Source organism: Gopherus evgoodei, chromosome 23, assembly GCF_007399415.2.
Source record: "Gopherus evgoodei ecotype Sinaloan lineage chromosome 23, rGopEvg1_v1.p, whole genome shotgun sequence".
Lineage (NCBI taxonomy): Eukaryota > Metazoa > Chordata > Testudines > Testudinidae > Gopherus > Gopherus evgoodei.
In genome coordinates, this window is record NC_044344.1 from 8,758,209 (window position 1) to 8,779,463 (window position 21,255).

Consider the following 21,255-nt stretch of genomic DNA (forward strand, 5'->3'; position numbering starts at 1 on the left):
GTAACATAATGCATACACACCTGGGGCGTGAATTAAGGTTGTAAAAACAGCCTTAATTCTGGCATTTCCTAACCTTTGAGTGCTTGACTTTGCCACCTCAATCATTCTTTTATCATAGTTTGTGTGTGTAATACAATACAACAGGTGCACAATCATATATATATAAAGCATATATGTACCATACAGATGTAGTAGAGTATTTTAAATAGTGTACAAGTAATAGATCAATACATACAGCAGTACCTTGGAGTTACTAACACCTCAGGAACGGAGGTTGTTCGTAACTCTGAAATGTTCGTAACGCTGAACAAAACGTTATGCTTGTACTTTCAAAGGTTTAAACTGCACACTGACTGAATGCAGCTTTGAAATTTTACTATGCAAAAGAAACATGCTGTTTTCCATTTATTTTATTAGTAGTTTATGGTTAACACAGCACTGTGCTGTACTGTATTTTTTTTTTTTAATCTCTGCTGCTGCCTGATTGCGTACTTCCGGTTCCAAACGACGTGTGTGGTTGACTGGTCCATTCGTAAATCTGGTGTTGTAACTCTGAGGTTCGACTGTACTTAAAATATTGTACAATTCACTGCTATATTTACAATATACTTACTATCTATGTTTTACCATAAGTATTAAATGTACTATTAATAATTTTGTATATTTATACACAAAACTATGTATACACATATATACATCTACATTACTTCATATATAAACTAGTAATATGTTCTACACGTGTAGAATATTTATATAAATCTAAACAATTATTAATTATTCAATAGAAATGACAGATTACCATTTATACATGTATCAACATATGTATATGGATAGTTTTTGTGTATAATTATGAACAATTATTATTAGTACATTTAAAACTTGTGTTAAAGCACAGATAGTAAGTGTGTCATAAAAATTACCAGGGTGGTTGAATTGCATGTCATTTAAAACCTATGGTTGGGTCACTATATTTTAAATAAGTCATACTCACACATGCAAATACATATGTACAAGTATGGATATATATCATACTCAAACTCACAGCCCCCGGGGGATTAGGAAATGCGAGGTAAGCCTTTGACAGTGACTCTGCCTATCACGTCCATTGACAAGACTGCAGGGATCTGGTCCAGTGTGCAGGTGGCACCTCTGCTCTCTGCTGCATGGAATCAGAACTGCTCAGCCATGTGTCATAGGACTTATACTGCTAACAGAGATTCCTCCTTAAGCTAAGCCACAGGGCCTAAGCACACATTCCAAATCAGGAGGTTCCAAAGCCTACTCCGCTGCCATCAAGTTCCAAGTGGCTGCTGTGACAGCATAGTGACAACCATGAGGTTGCCAGGTGGCCATGGATTGTTATGGATGTCTCTGCTGTAAGGCTGGGGAGAGCCAGATGCATTATATGCTGGAGAATGCTAGATGGAGGTTGTGGAGGAGGGGCAGTGGAGAAGCTTGCACAGAGAAAGAATCTAGTACACGAGACCTTGCCTGCGGTTCTTTTTTGGGCTTTTGCCAAATGCCAGAGTTCAGGCTGGCCCGTTCTGAACAAACAATGGCTCCCAGGGATGGTCTTGAACCCAAAGACTATCACAGACCTCCTTAAGCCAACAGGGGTGCCAAATACTCTTTTTTTAGGCTCAACAGAAACAATCAAACCCCTTTATGTAGTAACGGCAGCTGCCCACAATGGGGGCTACCACCCAAAGACTAGGCTGCAAAACAAGTCAAAGGTAAGCCAGGTAGATTAACAGGGTTTTCCCTCATTGCAAACACAGTGGCTAAGATATCAGTTGCAGGGTGGTATGAGGAACCAAACCAGCAGAAAAAAAAACAGTTGTGAGTATGACCCTGAAAAGAAGCAGAGAGACGGAGCTCCTTGGGCACAGAGCTCGCTGGAGTGGCAGACATGGGAATTTCTGAGCAAGGAAACTGCCTGTTTCCACTGTGTTCAGGGGAACAGGACTTTGTGGGCATTTCTTTGCAAATTAACAAGTTTACTCCAAGAATAGACCTGACTCACCTCTGAGATTTTTCATCCAAATGTAAACAACCATGCAAGGCCCAGAATTTTGGCTAACTGCTCAGGCCAAAAGTCCTGGGCTAACCAAACTGTGTTAGCTGACCTGAGCTAACCATTGACCAGCCAAGATGAACTAGTTACAGTAGCAAAGCAGTTTCATTTATAACCTCTTCCCCACCCTATCATACAATATCAGGGTTGGAAGGGACCTCAGGAGGTCATTAAGTCCAACCCCCTGCTCAAAGCAGGACTAATCCCCAGACAGATTTTTGCCCTAGATCCCTAAATGGTCCCCTCCATGATTGAACTCACAACCCTGGGTTTAGCAGGCCAATGCTCAAACCACTGAGCTATCCCTCCCCTTGCTGCTCTGTAACTTTCTGGCACATTCTTTTTTAGGGGCCAAACTTTCCATTTTTGGTCTGAAAAGAAATGGTGAATCTGTAATGCTAACTTGGAGGAGAATCTGATCAGTCAAAATCTGAATGATGAGAAGAGACACCCAAAACCAAACTTTTCTACCTGTAAAAAATAATATTTCCCCACACCACAAACAATTCCGACACAGAAGGAGTCTGAATCTTGCCGTGCAGATAACAATCACGCTAGAGAATGTCTGAGACCAGGATGATAATCGTCAGATGAGACTGAAAAATCCCTTCTGATTACGTGCATCTCAAACTTGATTACTCTGTCACCTCTGCAGTACGTCCAGGGCGGACGATGGTATTGTGACAACCTGCAAAACTCGTGACTTCACTGCTCCTAATAAGTCAAACTGAGATGTGTCGATACAGTCATGTGACAATGGGAAAGAATCTCGGGAAAAGAGTCGCTTTCTTCCAACACTGAACAAGGAACTTTACTGGAGAGCTTCTGTCAAGACTGCTGGCTCTGAACCTTTTCAGATTACTGTACCTCTTTCAGGAGTCTGATTTGTCTTGTGTACCCCCAAGTTTCACCTCACTTAATAACTATTTCCTTATAAAATTAGACATAAAAATACAAATGTCACAGCGCACTGTTACGGAACAATTGCTGACTTTTTCATTGTTACCATATAATTATAAAATAAATCAATTGGAATATAAATATTGTCCTTATATTTCAGTGTAGAATCTATAGAGCAGTATAAACAAGTCATTGTCTGGATGAAATTTTAGTTTGTACTGACTTACTAGTGCTTTTTATGTAGCCTGTTGCAAAGCAAGGCAAATATCTAGCTGAGTTAATGTACCCCCTGAAAGACCTCTGCATACCCCCAGGGGTGCACATACTGTTGGTTAAGAATTACTGGTCTAGAAGCTTTCTCTACCCCCTCTTGCCTGGCTTCCAGCTCCCTATTTAAAGAACGTGTTTAGTTGTGAGACAGGCGTGATTGCCATGCAGCACGGCAGGGCTGCACTAGAAAGAGATGGACTGTTTATGCGAGGGAAGGGGGAGATACATGCAAAATGTGCTGGGCTGTCAGTTTCTTAGGAAACTAACATGCTCTGAAAACCGATCCCTGATCTTGGCCTTCCAAAGGGCAGCTGTGGCACATGAGCTCTGGAGTACAGGGGACGATGGCTGTGCTGGTGAGAGCAGCATTAGTGTCTAGCCAGGAGCCAGCCAAACGGAGTTTGTGGCGCATCCCTGATCTCTCATGCTGTGGGTCCAAGATTCCATTACACTGTCCCCACGAAATTACAGAAGCTGCGCATATGACCTCCACCTGCCGGGGTAGCCCTGTATTACATCTGTATTGGACAAAAATGTTTCTAGCTCCGCACCTTCCAAGGGTGTGTTTTAGAGACTCGCTTAAGCTGATCCTATTGAGAGGAAAACAAATCCAGAACCCCGTTCCCCACCTGCTGCCATACGGATTCACAGTGATTCCACGTACATGTGAGCATATGCAACCACCCAGCAAACCCGCCTGCAGAACTGGCTGGAAGTTTAACACACACACGATATAGTGAAATACCTTCAGTCCAAAAACATATTTAAAGGGCCTGCCCCGGGATAGCATCAAGACTAGTGTCATTACAGGTAATTGATGGTAGTGTCTGTCTCCTGAGACTGAGGCTGGCATGCCGTGGTGCATCTCTCCAAACCAACAGACAATATTAAACCCAAGAGAACGTTAGGACGATGGCCTTGCCAGTTGGGGAGGGCACTGACTCAGCTTTCACTGGGAATCCTGACCTCGGTGGGACCTCCTTCCAAGCTTCTGAGCCCCGTGTATGAACACAGGGCCGGCAGCAGATGTGCCAGTTGGTGGAAGAGCAATGGTGATCCCGGTCAGGAGGCTGTCTCCAGGCAGTGTGCCAGAAGAAAAGGGCAATCCATGGAGGGCAAGAGGACAGGGGGCTGGTGGTACAGGTAAAGCATAGATACTGTATTTTAATAGCGGTACCTCGCTAGAAGCAGAGTATGTACAGAGTGTATCTAGGACACAGGGGTAGCTGCGGGTATGTACAGAGGCAGAGGACGGTGAGGTGTATAGATAGGAAAATACAGCTATAAGCAACGTATGGGCAAGTTCTACAGAAAGCTAGCTAGAGAGGAGGTGTGGCTGTATGGGAGGCAGTTACAGATGTGCTGCTATATGGGCACAGGCAATGGATGGGAGGGATGGGGGTACAGGAGAGGCCTGGCAGTACAGGCCCAGTTTGGTTAGGTGGGGGCGGATGAGCTGTCGGGGAGGGTTGGGTGACAGGCAAGGTGGGGTACAGGTACTGTGTGGGGAGGTCCAGTTCCCTCCGAGGGAAGCTGGGGCATTAGGACACATCTAGGCGAGGTGTAACCGTGTGCACACACGGGCGGAGGCAAATGCAAAGGGACAGGGAGGTCTGAAGGGAGGGCTTCCTCCAGGCGATGGATCTGCCTCAGAATCCCCAAGACTCAGCTTCCTCTTGGCCAGCGAGATTAGGCTCCAAACACACCTCTTTGCAGAGCTGCTTCCTTGTCTTCCTGTATCACTGCTGGGGAGTCGCTCTCCACGGCTCCAAAGTCTTCAAGATCTTCCTTTGGCAACATGCCGCCTCCCAGAGCCAATGGGCAACGAGGCCACCGCTTGGTCAGGAGTTCAGACCCCGAACTAGGTCACCAACCCCATGGCTCAGGCACCTCTGAGTTCCAGAGAAAATTCCAGGGTCGGATTCACCAAGTGGACCCTACACAATCCCCTGCCCTTCCCATGATCCCCACCTGGGGACCCCAGCTCTCACTCACCTTGGCGCCAGCCCTGGGACAGTCGCTGGTGGAGACTCCGGCTGGCACTCTTGGCAATGAGCTCGGCCAGGTCCTCGAAGTTCAGGATGAACATGATGACGGCTGCTTCCTCGTTCTTCACCGGGACCACGTCCACCAGGCACCGGAGGCACGATGCTGCCATGGGACAGGGAGCAGGGGTCAGATCGGAGCAGGGGGAGGGGAATCTAGAGCATCCACCACCACTGCAACCCACCCCCCATCGAGTACAGCTCATGCCCTAAAACCTGGGAGGAGAGAACACCAGGGCGGGGTCCCCTCTGGGTATTAACAGGGTGGCCCCATGCTACAGCTGGGCATTCCCATTTGATGGCTAAGCCCAGCGAGCTGAGCTCAGACATATTCCCAGAGCCCCCTGCGGGCAGCGCGCTCTCAGCCTGCAACAAGCCAAACTCACCTCCCCGCAGGCTGCTGCAGGTGCCAGCCTAATGCTGACCCACCGTGCCTTCCGAGCAGCTGGAAGGGGCAGCAGATTCTCTGGGGATGCAGCAGGAAGCTCCGTGGCAGAGCAGTGGCTGGGTCAGATAAATAGCAGGACAGGAGGGTGGGGGCTGCTAGATGCATTTGCCAGTGCAGTAACTCTGCTTGTGATGGCCACCATCTTGGCAGACAGCTAGGTGACCAGATGTCCCGATTTTATAGGGACAGTCCTGAAATTTGGGGCTGTCTTATATAGACTCCTATTACCCTCCACCCCCATCCTGATTTTTCACACTTGCTGTCTGGTCATGCATGGCTCCCTGGCCAGGGCTCTAAGAACCTCATACCCTCTGTGGAACGGACATGGAGGGGGACCAGCAATGCACAATCGCCCATGGGTCACCTGCTCCCCTGGGCGGTGATTTCTTTTGGTATCCATGTCCCTTCCCTCCTGTTCTAAGGACACGGCATGAGCAGCTGCTGTGTGCAGCACTCACTGGCTGAGGTTGAGTGACCCGCTCGGTAGAGGCATAACTTCCCCTGGGGCGGTGGATTCTTCACAAGGCCCAAGGAGATCAGGCTCTTCATCCCTGAGCTTTATCTCTTTATGCCCAGATGGGAAGAGGCTCAGACCAGGTGAGACTGAGGTGGGACTGCCTCCAAGGAGACCGTGCTCTCCTCCCATGGGCTCTCCCCTCCTCACAGGGCTCCCACAGAGCCATGCCTGCTCAGCAAGGCGGCTGCTGGGAACACCAGCGCCCAAACCAACTGGAGCCCAATGCAGCTGGGCATGAAGGGTCAGGGGACGTGCATGCAGGACGCAAGGTGATTAGGTTAATTAGGATCAGCTGCCACCCGTAGCTTCCTCCCCCCATGCCTCCTACACTATCCCCTCCTGCCCTCTCAGCAGGCTCCCCAGCTCCATCCAGAGACCACCCTCCTATGCACCTCGCCTTCTCACCCCATCCCATATCAACCTCCACTTCCCCAAAGGTCCCCCAGCACCTTCCCCTCTTCCCACTCATTATCCATCCCCTTTGCTGCCCGTCAGCCAATGAAAACCAGGAATCAAGATAACCCAAGACCAAACCCCTTTTTCCCCAGCCAGGCCCTTACCACTCCCCACTATGCAGCAGCCTCCAGTCCTCCCCCGCCCCATCTAGAGCCCCTGCACCCCGCCATGGCTGGTATAGCCCACATCAGGGGCTAGCCACGTGACAGTTATTGCTAGAGGCCAAGCAGATAGACGCAGCTATTTTCCTAGCCCAGGAATGGCACTGCTGTCCAATGGGGGCAGGGGGAATAACACACCCTCTTGGAGGACCAAGACACAGCAGCTACCCCAGCTGGGCTGGAGGAAGTGGGATGAGGAGAGGTAACAAGGACAGGATTTAGTCCTGCCTCAGTACAACACCAGCTGCAGCCCTCCAGCCGTGTGCAAGCCACAGAGCTCATTTTTCAAGGCACTCTGCCATGAGCAGGATCAGCCACTAGGACAGGGGGAGCTGGGCTGAGACATGCAGGAGAAATGAAAGTATCAAGCATTTCCACAAGCACCAGATCTCCTGTGGGAGGGATCTCACAGCTCTTTACGGACCAGATACGCGTCACCCCCTATCAAAATGCAGCCACCTCTGGGGTGGAACGTGGCAGTTATTTAACAGCATGCAGCAATGCTCCCTGATGATTCAGGACAGTGAAATCAGGGATGAGAAAGGAAAAGATTTTGGGGAAAGGCCCGTGTGTTCTTGCTGATCTGATGAGGACAGTGTGCAGATATACGGAGTGAGGCCATCTGCCGATTTACAGCATGGGTTCTCAAACAGTGGCTCAGGAGGTGGTGAGGTTATTACATGGGGGGTTGCAAGCTGTCAGCCTCCACCCCAAATCCTGCTTTGCCTCCAGCATTTATAATGGTGTTAAATATATAAACAAATGTTTTTAATTTGCGGGGGGGGGGGAGGGTTGCACTCAGAGGCTTGCTGTGTGAAAGGGGTCACCAGTACAATAGTTTGAGAACCACTGATTTACACTGATGTGGTCCTTTCTTGGTCTCTATCTGTCTGCACAATTCTCTTCCTCCAACTCTCTCTCAGTTAGAGGCCCATATCATGTCAGGCTATCAATAAAGAGTTAAAGGATGGGAAACTAATCCATACCAAATCAACAGGGATTCATGGACAACGGGGCCTAGCCAGCAAATTGGGTATTGTACTATGAGATTACAAGCTGGGTTGATAAAAGTAATTGCGCTGATGTAATAAATTTAGACTTCTGGCAGGAGTTTGAGATAGTCCTGCCCGACATTCAGTTTCAAAAGTTAGCCCTATACAAAATCAAAACGGTGTCCATTAAATAGATTAAAAACTGGCTAACTGATGGATCTTGAAATGTAATCGTTCATGGGGAATCATCATCAAATGGGGACGTGTCTAGTAGGATCCCACAGAGATCAATTCTCAGCTTCTGGCTATTTTTATCAGTCATCTGGGAGGAAAAATGTGTTTTCTAAGGAGTTCAAAGTGCTGAGTGCACACTGGGAACTGAGCTCTTGAATATCTGGCTCCAGCTGTTGGTGCTGAGGACTTGGGGCTCTGGCCCTGAGTTCTTTTAAAAATGTGGGCCTACGTGGAGTGTCTTAGCCAATGCGGATTTGACGTATACGGGTTGTTTCCAGGACACTTGTTTATGTTTCTTAGTTTTTAATTGGCACTTTAAGCATTGGTAATTAAAAATTCAGAACAAAATATAAGCTCATCGATAATCATTTAGCCTCCTGAGATTTGCGGTTCATAATCAATAAATAGCTAATTGCCATGCAAGAACAGTGGCAACTCTAAGTATCGGTTTAAATTAAACGGCTTAATTAAAAACAAGCCTTGTGCATCATTTGTCTACTTGTTCGCTCCTCTCCCAGGGCTTAGTTGTGAGCTGCCTCTCACACCTGTGCAGGGCAGTGGAGGGTGGGGTGGGGTGGGAGAAATGTCCCACTCAGCCTGGGGAACCCACATCGCCAGTCTGGGTGTGCCGATGGGAGAGGAGTGGGCACAGCCTGGCTCCACCCCCTCTAACACAGTGGCCATGCAGCTAAACCAGAGCAGAAAGGGAAATGAGATGTGCCAGGTACAGGGCTGGCTGGCGCAGCCTTCTTCCCGCCTGGAGCCAGCGGGGACCAAACAGTGATTCTCGAGGCTCAGTTTGGTTCCTGGTCCTCTGCTGGGGCAGTGCAATGACACAGCGTCCCCCCACCAATGAGGAACGTCAGAACAGAAGCAGGGATAGATTAGCACTCGGATCCTCCTGCTCCTGAAGCCCGGGGCCTCGCCTGCTGTCCAGTTGTCAGCCTGTGAGTTGTTCAGACCCCACCCGGGAGCGGGGCATACATGCATTTGCCAGTTCATTGCACTACCACATTGCAAACGGCGGCACAGAGCCTTGACTCACTCAATGTCTCAAGAGACTCTGTGTCAGAGCCTGGCTTGAGCCACTAGATAAGACTAATAACTGTTCTCCTGCATCTGAGTTTAATGAGCATTTAAACACTTTTATCCTGAAGGGTCACAAATATTTGAATCTGTAACTCAGCAGGCAGCTTTTCAAACACAGGCTAATAAAGATCCATGCAGTGCACCTGGCTCCCTCTTTGTCTAACCAAGCGGGGGCTGCCTTGTCCGCATTTAATAAGCCAGTGGCTCCGGGGAGAGAAGTTTCCTTCAGTGAGGCAAGATGTACGGCTTTAATAACAACGGCATTTGACGAGCTGTATTCATCTGGCACGGAGACTGGATAACTACGTCTTGGGAGAGCAGAACGCACACAAATGGAATGCTGGAGTCAAACATCATCCGTGTAACGAGGTGACCCAGATCTGTATGATTTCAGCATACCATTCTCCGCGGTCTGCTATTTAGCCAGCCGTCCCCGATCACAGATGGAAGTAGGGCCTGGAGTCAGGTCAGGTCATTAACTCCACTTCTAAGCAGCAGGCAGCCTCACAAAAATGCACTGGAAAGGATTTTGGTATCACAGCATGAAGATGCAAGTATGCCATCCATGATAGAGAGAGAGACAACAGGAGAATAATGAGCTAGGAAAGCCATACTAGGGTGACCAGATGTCCCAATTTTATAGGGACAGTCTGGATATTTGGGGCTTTTTCTTATATAGGCTCCTATAACCCCCCAACCCCTGTCCTGATTTTTCACACTTGCTGTCTGGTCACCCTAAGCCATACACGCCGAGTATCGTGTTCGAAACCATCCTAGTTACTTCCTACTTTCCCATTAAAATACATACCAATCCCATGCTAAGGCCCCATGAAGTGGCACGGTCATTGCTTGCCATTCTCTTTGATGCTTTAACACCCTTGTAATAACATGCCAAGACATCATAAAGCTGCGTTGTATAGACCTGCTAACCATCATTGCAATAACATGCCACTTCCTGGATCCCAACAGGATCATCGTAATAACACGCTAAGACACCATGAAACTACATTGTGATTCCATGCCAGGGCATCACGAATGCCCACTACAATTCCATGCTGGGCCACTATGAAATGGCACAGCAATGACAGTTCTCCTGCCGATTATACTCTACAAGGCTAATTGCAATTGACCTAGATGAGAGTCTACAGTAAATATCTTATGGCAGCCCCCTCCTAGAGTGGTATGCAATCATGCCTGGTGCTGGGTGACTTTTGAAAGGCTTCATATTTTGTTTGGCAATGGGCGAGAACAGGATTTCTCGGAAGATTCCCAGCCTGGAAGGAAATGTTGGGAGACGGGGCTCAGTTCTGCTTCACTTCCTGGGTGTCCTATAGCTGCGGTGTTAAACAGCTGCCCTGCCCTAGGAACAGCTGCATTTCTAGGTGTGCTCTGGAGGTGTGCAATCCACAAGATGCCTTGGGATCCTTTGGGATGAAAGCTGCAGTGTTAGCGTATGCTAGTATTATCCTGAGAGGGGAATGCACCAACACAATGCAGCACGGCGCTGGTATCATCCATCTTCATGTCCCTGGGCACATTTGGGCAACAGGAAACCCCATCGGCACACTAGCCCTGATGGGACGGCTTTCCTCCGTGGATTGCCTGGGGATTTTAAGCTCTTGCACTTGCTAGTGGAGTCTGAGAAAATCTGCGGCAATCTCTCCCTGTGCTTGAGATAGGACGGTGGAGGTGGGCATGTGAGAGAGAGAGAGAGAGAATATGCTCCTGTTCTTCAAACCCTCGCCCAGGCAGGGCTCTGCAGAAAACAGCCAAGCCTCTCTCAGTGGCAATTAGTTTCTGTTTTGTACAGCACTGGTTCCTTATCTCCCTCATTCTGCTCTGCGATTAACAGGCGAGCAGTTCACAAGCAAGGGGGATTAGCACATCAACAGGCACCGTGTCGCGCTGATGTTCCTATCGGCAGCTTCATTCCCTGGCATAGCCAACATCCCCCTAGCCCTTTCTCCCAGCCATTGGGGGAAAGGGGAGGGAACAATCTCCTCTCTGCATGCAATTTTAAAGAGCTCAGGCTTCTGTAATCAGGAGCAGATGGCCGGCATCTCAGAACTTTCAAATCTGCCCTGACGTCAGTTACACACACACACAAAAGAACGGGAAAGCAATGGACACAGTTAAATCCCTTTAAAGGGCCAGACAGTGGGGATTCTTTTCTTCAATAGATATCAGTTAAATCCATTTAGAGAGTGAGGTGGGCGGGGAGACAGGGCTAGAGCAAGAGCAAAATCCACTTCGAGGGACGGGCTGGTCACGTAAGAATCAGAGCTGATGAAATAGTCAATAAAAAAATCCCAAACCATCCACCCTAATTTGCCAATATTTTTATGAATTAAAAAGCAGCGCTGGGCTTGCTGGGCTGTCAAATCACACTCAAAAGTTAAATTGACCCAGCTACAATGTTCCGAGGTGTGAAAAAAATCTACACCCCTGAGCAACATAGCTAAGCCGACCTAACCCCCAGTGTAGACAGCGCTAGGGGTTCTCCTGTCAGCGAAGGTAATCCACCTCCCTAAGTGGCGGTGCCGGTACCTACATCAACAGAGGAATTCTCCTGTCGATCTAGCGCTGTCTACAGTTAGTATATCTGTTTCACACCCTTGAGAGAGGTAGCTATGCCAATGCAAGTTCCCAGCATAGACAAGCCCTTAGTTACCACCTCTCGGGGAAGTGGATTAAATACAAGGATGAGAAAACCCCCTCTTCCATCGCTGTAGTATGTCTACACTGAAGCACTACAGTGCTGAAGTGGTTTAAGAGCAGGAGTACAGCTGCCAGGTATGCATGGTAACGTCTGTGAAATCTCGAAGATCTGCCTGAATGGAGATGCATGGGAAGATTCCAACCCAGAAAGGACCAGATTCATTAGCTACCTTAGTTCTTTTAAAATGTTTCTAGCCATCCAATGAGAACCAAAGCCACCTGACAGAGACGCTAATCACATGCCATGAAAAACCAACCGTGTCCACGAATGCCCGGTGTGTGAAAACGACCAGCCCGTGGTGAATGCTAATGAACAACGAACACTGACCAAGAGAACTGGGATCAGGTATCACCCATAATGAAGATTATTTCTCCAAAAAACATCAACCAGCGGGGACAATAATACTCTGCAATCAAACAGCATCTTTTGCCCGGGGGGCTTGATGCACTTTACAAAGTGAGGGAATTATTAGTATCCCCATCAAGAGAGTGAGACGGGGTCCGTGGTCACAAGAGAATTAAGGGCAGAGTCAGGCACAGAACCCAGGAGACCCGATCCCGTCTCCTCCCTCCACTTTGATCACTAGGCTACACTCTCCCCAAGCTGGGAACAGAACCCAGGAGTCCTGACTCCCAGTCCCCTGTGCAGAGTTTTGTAAGTGATGGTGTAATTTAGGCCAGACTATGCTACCTCCTATAAATGATGCCCTGGAATCTAGCTGCACCCCATGGTACCAGGGACCTCACACTAGGCTTCTGCCTGATTAGGTGAGGACGAGAGGCGGGCAGGGGACTCCTCTGCCTTATGGAGTTGAAGCAATGCCTCCCTCCTCCCCTCCATGCCAGCCCCCTCTGAGTCTGGTGCCTGGGTTGCAGCACCTTTGCAGAGGATGCCAGACTGAGCTGAGCCAAGAGGGAGGGTGCATGTCCTTTCAGACGGAGATGGACCCACTGTTTGCTGGGTGTCCAGTGGGGAGTTGGATGCTGCCCCTGGAAGTGACTCTGGGATCTCAGGAGAAGAGAGAAGAACAGACCAGTGAGAGGAAAGCAGCTTTCAGGGGAAACTGCTGAGCAGGGAGAAATGCAGAGTCCCTTTGTTTCTCCTTCTCTCTTTTTCTCCCCCCTCTCTCTGTAACAAGCCATTTAGAGCAGGGCGGAGCTTTCTAAAGGCACCTAGATATGCACCTTCATTAATCCAAGGCCTAGATCCTCAGAAGTATTTAGGCACCTAACTCTCCATGCCAGATTTTCTTAGGCAGCTTTGAAAGTCCCAGCTTGGACACTAGCCCTGGGGGTCTTTGCTCCTCCAGGATTTACCTTGGTGAAGCAGGCCACAGTCTGGGCCCCGTGGGCTGGACAGACCAGACCACAGAGGGCTGTGTTTTCTGCAAACACTACAGTCTCTGTCCCCTCCCGTGACGCTCAGCTGATCCCACCCCCCCTTGCCCAGGGGCACCCGGCTCTCCAGTGAGTTGCCCGATTGTCCCCATCCCCATCACCTCTGACTCTGGGCGTTCACTGGTTAAGAGCCAGATGCCACAGCTGCACATGGTAGGCGCTGGCTGCTCCTCCCAGGTTCTCCCTGCCAGACAAGCTCGCACTGCGCCATCTGGGCCCCAGGCTGGCAGGGACTTCCTGAGAAAGTCTCTCTCGGCTCCCAGCAGCAAGGGGGAAGGGAAATGACTGAGGAGATGACAAAGTGGGGGAGGCAGCACTCAGCCCTTGGAGCCAGGACTTGCCTGCTCCTCCCAGCCCAGAGGGCTGGTTGGGCAGGGATGCTGCAAGCCACCTTCATGCTGCCCAGATTCTGCTTGTGCTGGGGGCCAGGGTAAGTTAGGTCAGACTCCCGCCAGCTACCTCCAGGCTGCTGCGCCAGCTGGAATTCCTGGGGAGCCAAGTCCCACCCGCCCTTTTGACACACCATGTCCCGGCTCTCCTCCTATATTAGGGTCTGTGTGGATGGTAGCACAGAGCCGCTTATACCAGCACGACACAGTTTCCACGCTGGGGAAATCCTCCCCCAGGTCGCTGTAGCCCATTACGGCCCCTATATGCAGCTGGTGCAGCCTATGAGATCCAGGGGAGAATTCTGAATCCATCCAGTCCACCCTCTTCAGTGCCTGTCCCAATCCCAATCCTCCCGCCTGTGTGGAGATCACTGTGCACGGGTTGGACCAGGCCCCCCAGGTGAGGCAAGCTGCTGCCCTGTTACCCTGCTGCACATCAGGAGGAGGAGGAGGCTCGCTGTAGTTAACCCTTTGCTCACTTCGGGGCTGCCCCCATCACAGTGGGTTTGAGGATTCATGTGGACCATTCCCAGGGAGCAAGTCTGCTGGTTTCTGGGCTAGATGCAACCACCTGGGCAGCGGATGATTTCAACCCCTCCTGATGCCCCAGCCCAGATCAAAGATTAGAGGCCTGGGGACAGGATGTGTCACACTTGGTCAGAGGGTAGCTGCAATATCCCCCTGGTTACAGGCCTCAGCTAGTCCTTGCAAAATGCAGAGACCCTTAGAGTCAAGCCAGCCCTGCGGTAAAGCAGTGGGAGTTGCATCTGCTCACATCAAGCCTGAATTTGGTGTAACAGCTCAGATCTGGGCATTGGGCTAAAATTCATCCCTGCCGTACCACCACTGACTTCAGCAGCCGTTGGCCCAGTGTCCCCTTTCCCAGGCAGGGCACAGAGCAGTGCACAGTGGTTTCCCGGGATGTTCTCAATCTCACAAGCAGCCCGCCGGAGGGGAACCATCTGCGTGAGCAGAGATGCTGCTTGGCCGCTGAATATTCTCATAGACACAGAACAATCCCTCCCGGCAGGGCCGTCCACACCCAGCGAGAACACCCAAGGAGGACCCTCCTCTCCCAGGGTCCCAGCTTTACTTCGGCTGAGAAGCAGCTGCCTGGGCCAGACCTCATCTCAGACCTCCCCCCCATCAGCCACTGTTCCAGAGCCAGGAATATAACGCTCTCTGCAGGGGATGGCAGGGCTGCTGGGCTCTCTTCTCAGCACTCACAGTGGGGCTTGGTTTGGTAGCCGGGGCCAGATTTTGCAAAGCACCTAATATTGCACCTCCGTACTGGGCTCTGGGGAAAAACCAGTCGCTTGGGGGCTGAACACAGCGGGGCTGGAGCACTTGGAAAGTTGGCCTGAGTGCCCCAGTGGAGCTGAGTGCACAGAGCTCCTTGATGTCAGTGGGACACCGACCACTGAAAACCAGGCTCTTAATCTCTGCCTGTGCCTCAGTTTCCCTGCCTGTAAAACAGATTATTCTCGTCCCGCTCTCCCCCTTGTGAGCCTCATGGATATTTATGAAGAGCTTGGAGACCCGTGGATCAGAAGTGCAGGCAAACTGCAGATCTGCAGAAGGGGCGGGGGGAGGGCTTTACAGGGCTGCAGGAAGCCAAGGGACCTGTAACAGAATAATCAATACAGGCTTTCAAAGGTCACGCTCACTTCCGGGCCCATTTTAAATGAGCAGATTCCTTTTCTGGACCCCCATGTTTGCTGTATGCTCTTTCCCCAGCATTACCAGGGTTGGGATCAGGGACCTTTGTGCCAAACGCCTACCAACAAACTCCCCCCCCCAAGAAATCCCTCCATCCTAAGCAGCATTTTGACCCTTGAAAAGGGAGAAGAGGCCAGAGATTCCATGAAACGCCTTAGGGACTGTGTTCTTGTTGGTGATTTGACATGGAAGGTGCTCTGAGACCCCGGTGATGGACGGCAGGAAAAAACCCGAAGACGGCCAGCCATTTTTCCCGCCCCCAAAATGTCGCAGCTGTGCCAACCTCACAAAAATGCAAGCTGGCTGCAAACACTGAGCCATGTCTGTGCCTCGCCCCCACTGCCAGGAGGGTGCCGGCATGGTTGGGGGTGGTTCTGAATTTCCCAGCCGGTAGGGGACCGGTGCAGCTGACCAGCCTTTTGCTGCTCTCCATGCCCGGCAGGAAAAGGGGGAGGGGAAAGGCAAACGGGAATTTTCCAAAAGCTTTGCCTGAAATATCAGGAGCCGGCTTTGAGCCCGACTGAGACTCAAGTCACACAGCACAATAAGATACTAATGGGCTTTGGCAGAGAACTGCGGCCGGAAGCTTGGACGTGCCCAGTTCCTCTCTGCCTGCGGTGGAGTCACAGCAGGAAGAGACCTGGCCCAGGCCAGAGCCTGTGCTACTATACCCAAGCACGAGCAGACTGGGAAACACCCCACACCAGCATGGGCAGGTGTGCTTGTCCGCCCTGCAATCCCAGGAGTGGAAGCAGCACCCTGCTGAAAGCAGCTGCCCCAGGCTGAGCAGGGCACACCTGCTCAGGCACCAGTGGGTGTGCCGGAGGGGGTCGCACAGGGAACCAAGCTCTCGAATCTGGCAGTGCATAAATGGTCTGGGATCTCCCTCTCGTGTGTCCATCCCAAATCAGCAGCAGGCGCTGTGGAAGCTCGCCCAGCCATTACCCACCCTAGATGGGCTTGAGGGGAGATGGCAAGGGTCCCTAGCTCCCAGAATGCACAGTGCTGGAACGGGACGCCTTGTGCTTCTGCTGGCCTTTCCAACATCACCGCTGGCGGGGACAATTATACTTTGCCCTGCGTTCGGTCAGGGATCACAAAGCCCCTCGCAGCTCATGCTGTCCCTCCACTCTGGCAGACAGGCGAGTATCAGCCGCGCTTTACAGATGGAGAAATAGAGGCAACCAGAGAATATACAAGACTAGAACACAGGAGTCCCAGGCTCCAGCTCAAAGCACCCAACACCACAGCCACCCAGAGCTAAAAAGGGTACTCAGGAGTCCTGACACCCAGCGTCACGTTTAATTACTAGATCACATTCCTTTCCCTAAACACAGGCAAGAAGAATCTCCGCCACCGAAGCTCTGGGACTGCCTGCTCTGGAGCCAGGTGTCACAAGTCCTCAGGCGATGCTTTGGAACTGCTCCCCACAAAGCCAGTCAGGACTTTGGGGAGCCTCCTCTCCCTCGGAGCAGACTGTCTGCAGGGCAAGAAGCTCACACGGCTTCACCTTCCTGGGTCTGACCTTGGAGCATTCAGCATATGCCCCTTCGTGCGCTTCCCACAGTGAGTCCGGCCAGGCAGGGTCCTGGGGAAGCCAGAGGGTCCTGTGCACACTCCCACTTTGCAGTCCGACGTGACTCTTAGCCAGCCAGTAAAACAGAGGTTTATTAGACGACAGGAACACGGTCTAAAACAGAGCTTGTAGGTACAGAGAACAGGTCCATTCTGGGGCCCAGTAAGCCAGATAACCCCGTCTGCCATCACTTCCCATCCCCAGCCAGCTCCAAACTGAAACCCTCTCCACCCCCCTCCTTCTCTGCCGAGTTCTTTTCCCGGGTCAGGAGGTGACCTGACCTCTTTGTTCTCCCACACCTTTAGCATCCCTTGCAGGGGGGAAGGGCCCAGGTCATTAGTTGCAAGGAGACAGAGTGTCGGCCAGAAACTGAGGCACCCACACAGTATTCAGAGGAAACATTAAGAACAGTCCCACTTCGTCACACCAGGCCAACCCCACCAGGCTACAGTTTGATCCATTAATAACTAGCTAGCCGCTTGTGGCTTTCCTCATGGCTATGTTTTGGCCAGGGTGGCTCTGCTGCCTTGGTGGTAGCAGCTGGGGTGGGAGATCTCCTCCCCCATCAAGTCATATCCCAGGATTTAGGCCTAAGGAATAGTTCTAGTGAGGTGTGGCATTGTCAGAGGAGAGGCTAGCTAAGGCCAGCCCCTTTCACTCTGCCTCTGGGGCCTCGTTTCCCCAAGGCGTGCTTGGGCTGAGAGAATCCTCAGGCTAGCTGGTATGTAAATCAGCCTCGCTCCCTCAGTTGTCATCCTGAGAATCAGCCTTCTGGTCTTTGCAGCTGAGTTGGTTGCACCATTTTTAAGTTGTGGCCAGCCCAAACGCTGGCTCTGCACCCGACAGGTGGAGAGGCCCGCAGGCAATTCTGCAGTTGGGACGCTGCTGGCTGAGATCAGCTCAGGGTGGAGGCATGCAGCACTGTATAACCCCCTGGAGAGCGGGTGATCCAGGCCCGCCCTGCAGAAGATCAGAGTCTGTTACGGACCTAGCAGGATCCAAGTCACACCCTTTTGTGTCTGCCAAGATAGCAGCTGTCACAAGAGTATCCCCTGTACTGCAGCAAGGAAGGGCCTATATGGAGACCCCGGGAGCACTGCTCCTAAGCTAGCACAAGTGCCGTCTGGCCGGCAGCATGGGGAGCAGGTGCTGAGCTTCTGTGGGAATACGCTGAATGGAAAAATCCACTATCACATCTACAGAATGCCAATGACTCTGTATCTGGGCCTGGATTGGCGCAACTCTAGGTAGAGCGGCATAATCAGTGCCAGAGGGGGGTGCCTGCAGGTGATTTATGGTGGTACAGGCAGATGTCCTGGAGATTAATCTGTGTGTTTAAGAATTCAGCTCTTGGAGACTTAATGGAGCAGGGTGCAGAGAGAGGAGAGGCACAGAGAGATTTCCAGTCAGGGGAGAGTTAACTCTGGGCAGGGGCTGGGGGGAGAAAGGCAAGGAGGGAGAAGGAAATGAGGAGGGCAGGAGACTGGGTGCAGGGGAATGAAACAGAAAGGGGTAATGGAGGAGAGATGGGGGATGGGCTGAAGGGGGAAAATGAATCAGCAGTGAGGAGAGGGAAAGCACAGCGCTGGCTTTTGAAAAGGAGAAGGATCAGTGAAAAAAATAGGGCAACAGCCCCATGTTTGCAAGTTTGTTCAAATCTGATCCAAACCATATTACCGAAGGGGTCTGTGAGCCCAGGGACCTGGGTATTCAGGCAGCCACAGAATCTGACACCTCCTGCTTCCCCTGGCCTTGAAACACCACAAGAGAAGACACCCCCTGAGGTATTTGACATCTGCTCTGGCAGTTGGAGCCCAGCTCTTGTTCTCTGAACCCACACTCCCATCCCCAGCCAGGGATGCTGCCACAGAGACCACAGGGTTCTGCTCCTTGACTAGGGAGAGGGTTTCCTATGACTAACATCACACACTTTGGAAAGTGAGCTGATACCAAGCTCGTGGTTATGGGGACAGAGGCCTTCGGCTTGAGATCACTGGCTTAAATCCAGTCCAGGCTGGGATGAACCAAGAGTCTTTCCTAGGCGCTGGCTCTTCCGGGAGGTGGGTCCAAGTCCACTTCCTAGGTTACAAACCACCATGCATGAACGGCAGCACTGGTAGCAGGCTTGGTGGAGCTGCCAAGGACTGATCGGGTCCTGGAGACTGAATTTTCTTTTCATCCCTAGCCTGGCTTCCCTTCTTCACCAGGTTGGTGGAGCAGCGTGTGCGAGAAAACCTGTACCAGCACTGCCCCTTCTCTACCTGTTCTGGGGACAGAGGGCTACAGGCGCTACTGGTTTGTGTGGGATGGAAAAAGAACAAGGAAGTGGTGGTCCCTTCCCGCTTGGAAGGGGAGAGTCCCTGGAGAGCCATGGCATGAGGCCAGACTCCTTGCTCCACATACATACAGTCCCCCGCTCCCCCGCCCCAAATTCTTGGAATAAGTTGCTCAACTCTTATTTTAACTTTCATCCTCCACCAAGTCTGACTCTGTTCCCCTGCTACGTCTGCCCATCTCCTGCTGGGCTCCGTCTGCTTGATGTAATGTCTCATTAGCACTTCAGAGCAATCTCCACCAGCTGCAGTTAGCATCTCCTTCACCTCTGGTGCTCTAGAGAGCCTGTGTTTGGGGACCTGCTGGGGCGCTGTGGGTGACAAAAGACTGACTAATGAAGGGAACCATCAGCAAGTTCTGTCTTTATCCGCCAACCAGCGCTCTCCTTTCACCTAACCCTTTATTGTCTGTCTATCCAGCTATATCTTCTCTATCCACCCAATCTCTGTCCAGCCAATCTACTTGGTCTAAGCATTTATGAGCTGCCTCTAACTGGTCCTTATTTAGGTGCCTAACTAGGATCAGAGGCAAAGTGGAGGGGTGCAACTTTACCACGATCGGTGACACTTCAGTGGCAGCTCTACCACTGCCGCTTCTTTGGCGGCAGGTCCCCGAGTCCCTGATGGAGAGAAGGACCTGCTGCCGAATTGCCACCACTGCTTCACTCATTCTTTGGCGGTGGCAATTCAGCACAGAGATGAAAAGGATATGAACCAGAAACAAACTAGGGAAAGCATGAGTAGCAGTGAGAGGTGCAATGTTTCTGTTCCATTGGGTTAAAGCAGCTGATATTTCCCTTAAGCTTAACCCTATGATTTAGAAACTAGGCTGCAAACATGCCATTCTCAGGAGAGCCCCAAGTGCTTCCTGATTCAGGTCACGTTAGAAACACCACAGTGCTTCAGTTCTTCCATTTCCTGTCCCAATGGAAAGCAGGATGTATAGGAGGCAGTGGGAATATGAAACACACATGGATAATTATATCCATGCCAGCCTGACATCGATCCCAGGCAAGATAATGAAGCTGCTGACACAGGATTCAATTAAAAATAAGGATTAAAGGAGGTAATGTAATTAATGCATATCAACATGGATTCATGGAAAATAGATCCTGTCAAACTAGATTTTTTTTTAAATGAGATTAGTTATTTGGTTGACCCAATATACATAGCCTTCTCTAAGGTGTTTGACTTGGTACCACATCACTTCTTGATTAAAACACAGCAATGATCTAAAATTAACACAGCACACTTTAAATGGAATAAAAACTGGCTAACTAATAGGTCTCAAAAAACTAATTGTATATGGAGAATCATCCTCCAGCGGGTATGCTTCCAGTGGGGTCCTGCAAGGATTGGTACTGGCCCTATGCCATTAACATTTTTACTCAATGACCTGGAAGAAAACAAAAACTAATAAAGTTTGCAGATGACACAAAAATTGGGGGATGGTAAATAGGGAAGGGGACAGGTCATTAATTCAGAGTGATCTGGATTGCTTGGTAAACAGGGCACAAGCAAAAAAAAAATGTATTTTAATTTGGCTAAATGTAACTGCATACATCCAGGAGCAAAGAATGTAGGCCATACTTTTACGATGGAGCACTCTATCCTGGGAAGCAGGGGCTCCGAAAGAGATTGGAGGGTCTGGGTGGATAATCACAACTGAACATGACCTCCCAGTGCGACACAGTGGCCAAGAGCTAATGCAATCCTGGGATGCGTGAACAGCGAAATCTTGAGTAGGAAATTCGGTTATTTTATTTCAGTATTGGCTCTAGTACGACCACTGCAAGAAAACTGTCCATTTCTGGTGTCTACAACTCAAAAAGGATGTTGATAAATTAGAAAGGGCTGAAAAAAAGAGCCACAAGAATGATTGAAGGATTAGAAAACCTGCCTTAGAGTGACAGAGTGAAGGAGCTCCATCTACTTA

The 21,255-nt window shown here is 50.5% G+C and overlaps 1 protein-coding gene across 1 annotated transcript in view; it reads right to left on the minus strand.

Moving 5' to 3' along the window:
* Window positions 1–21,255, minus strand: part of KCNH6 (potassium voltage-gated channel subfamily H member 6) — a 95,522-nt gene that overhangs the window by 45,258 nt on the left and 29,009 nt on the right. The window contains exon 3 of the mRNA XM_030541678.1: window positions 5,240–5,395. Coding sequence (XP_030397538.1) covers window positions 5,240–5,395 — 156 coding nt within the window. The remainder of the gene's footprint in view (window positions 1–5,239; window positions 5,396–21,255) is intronic.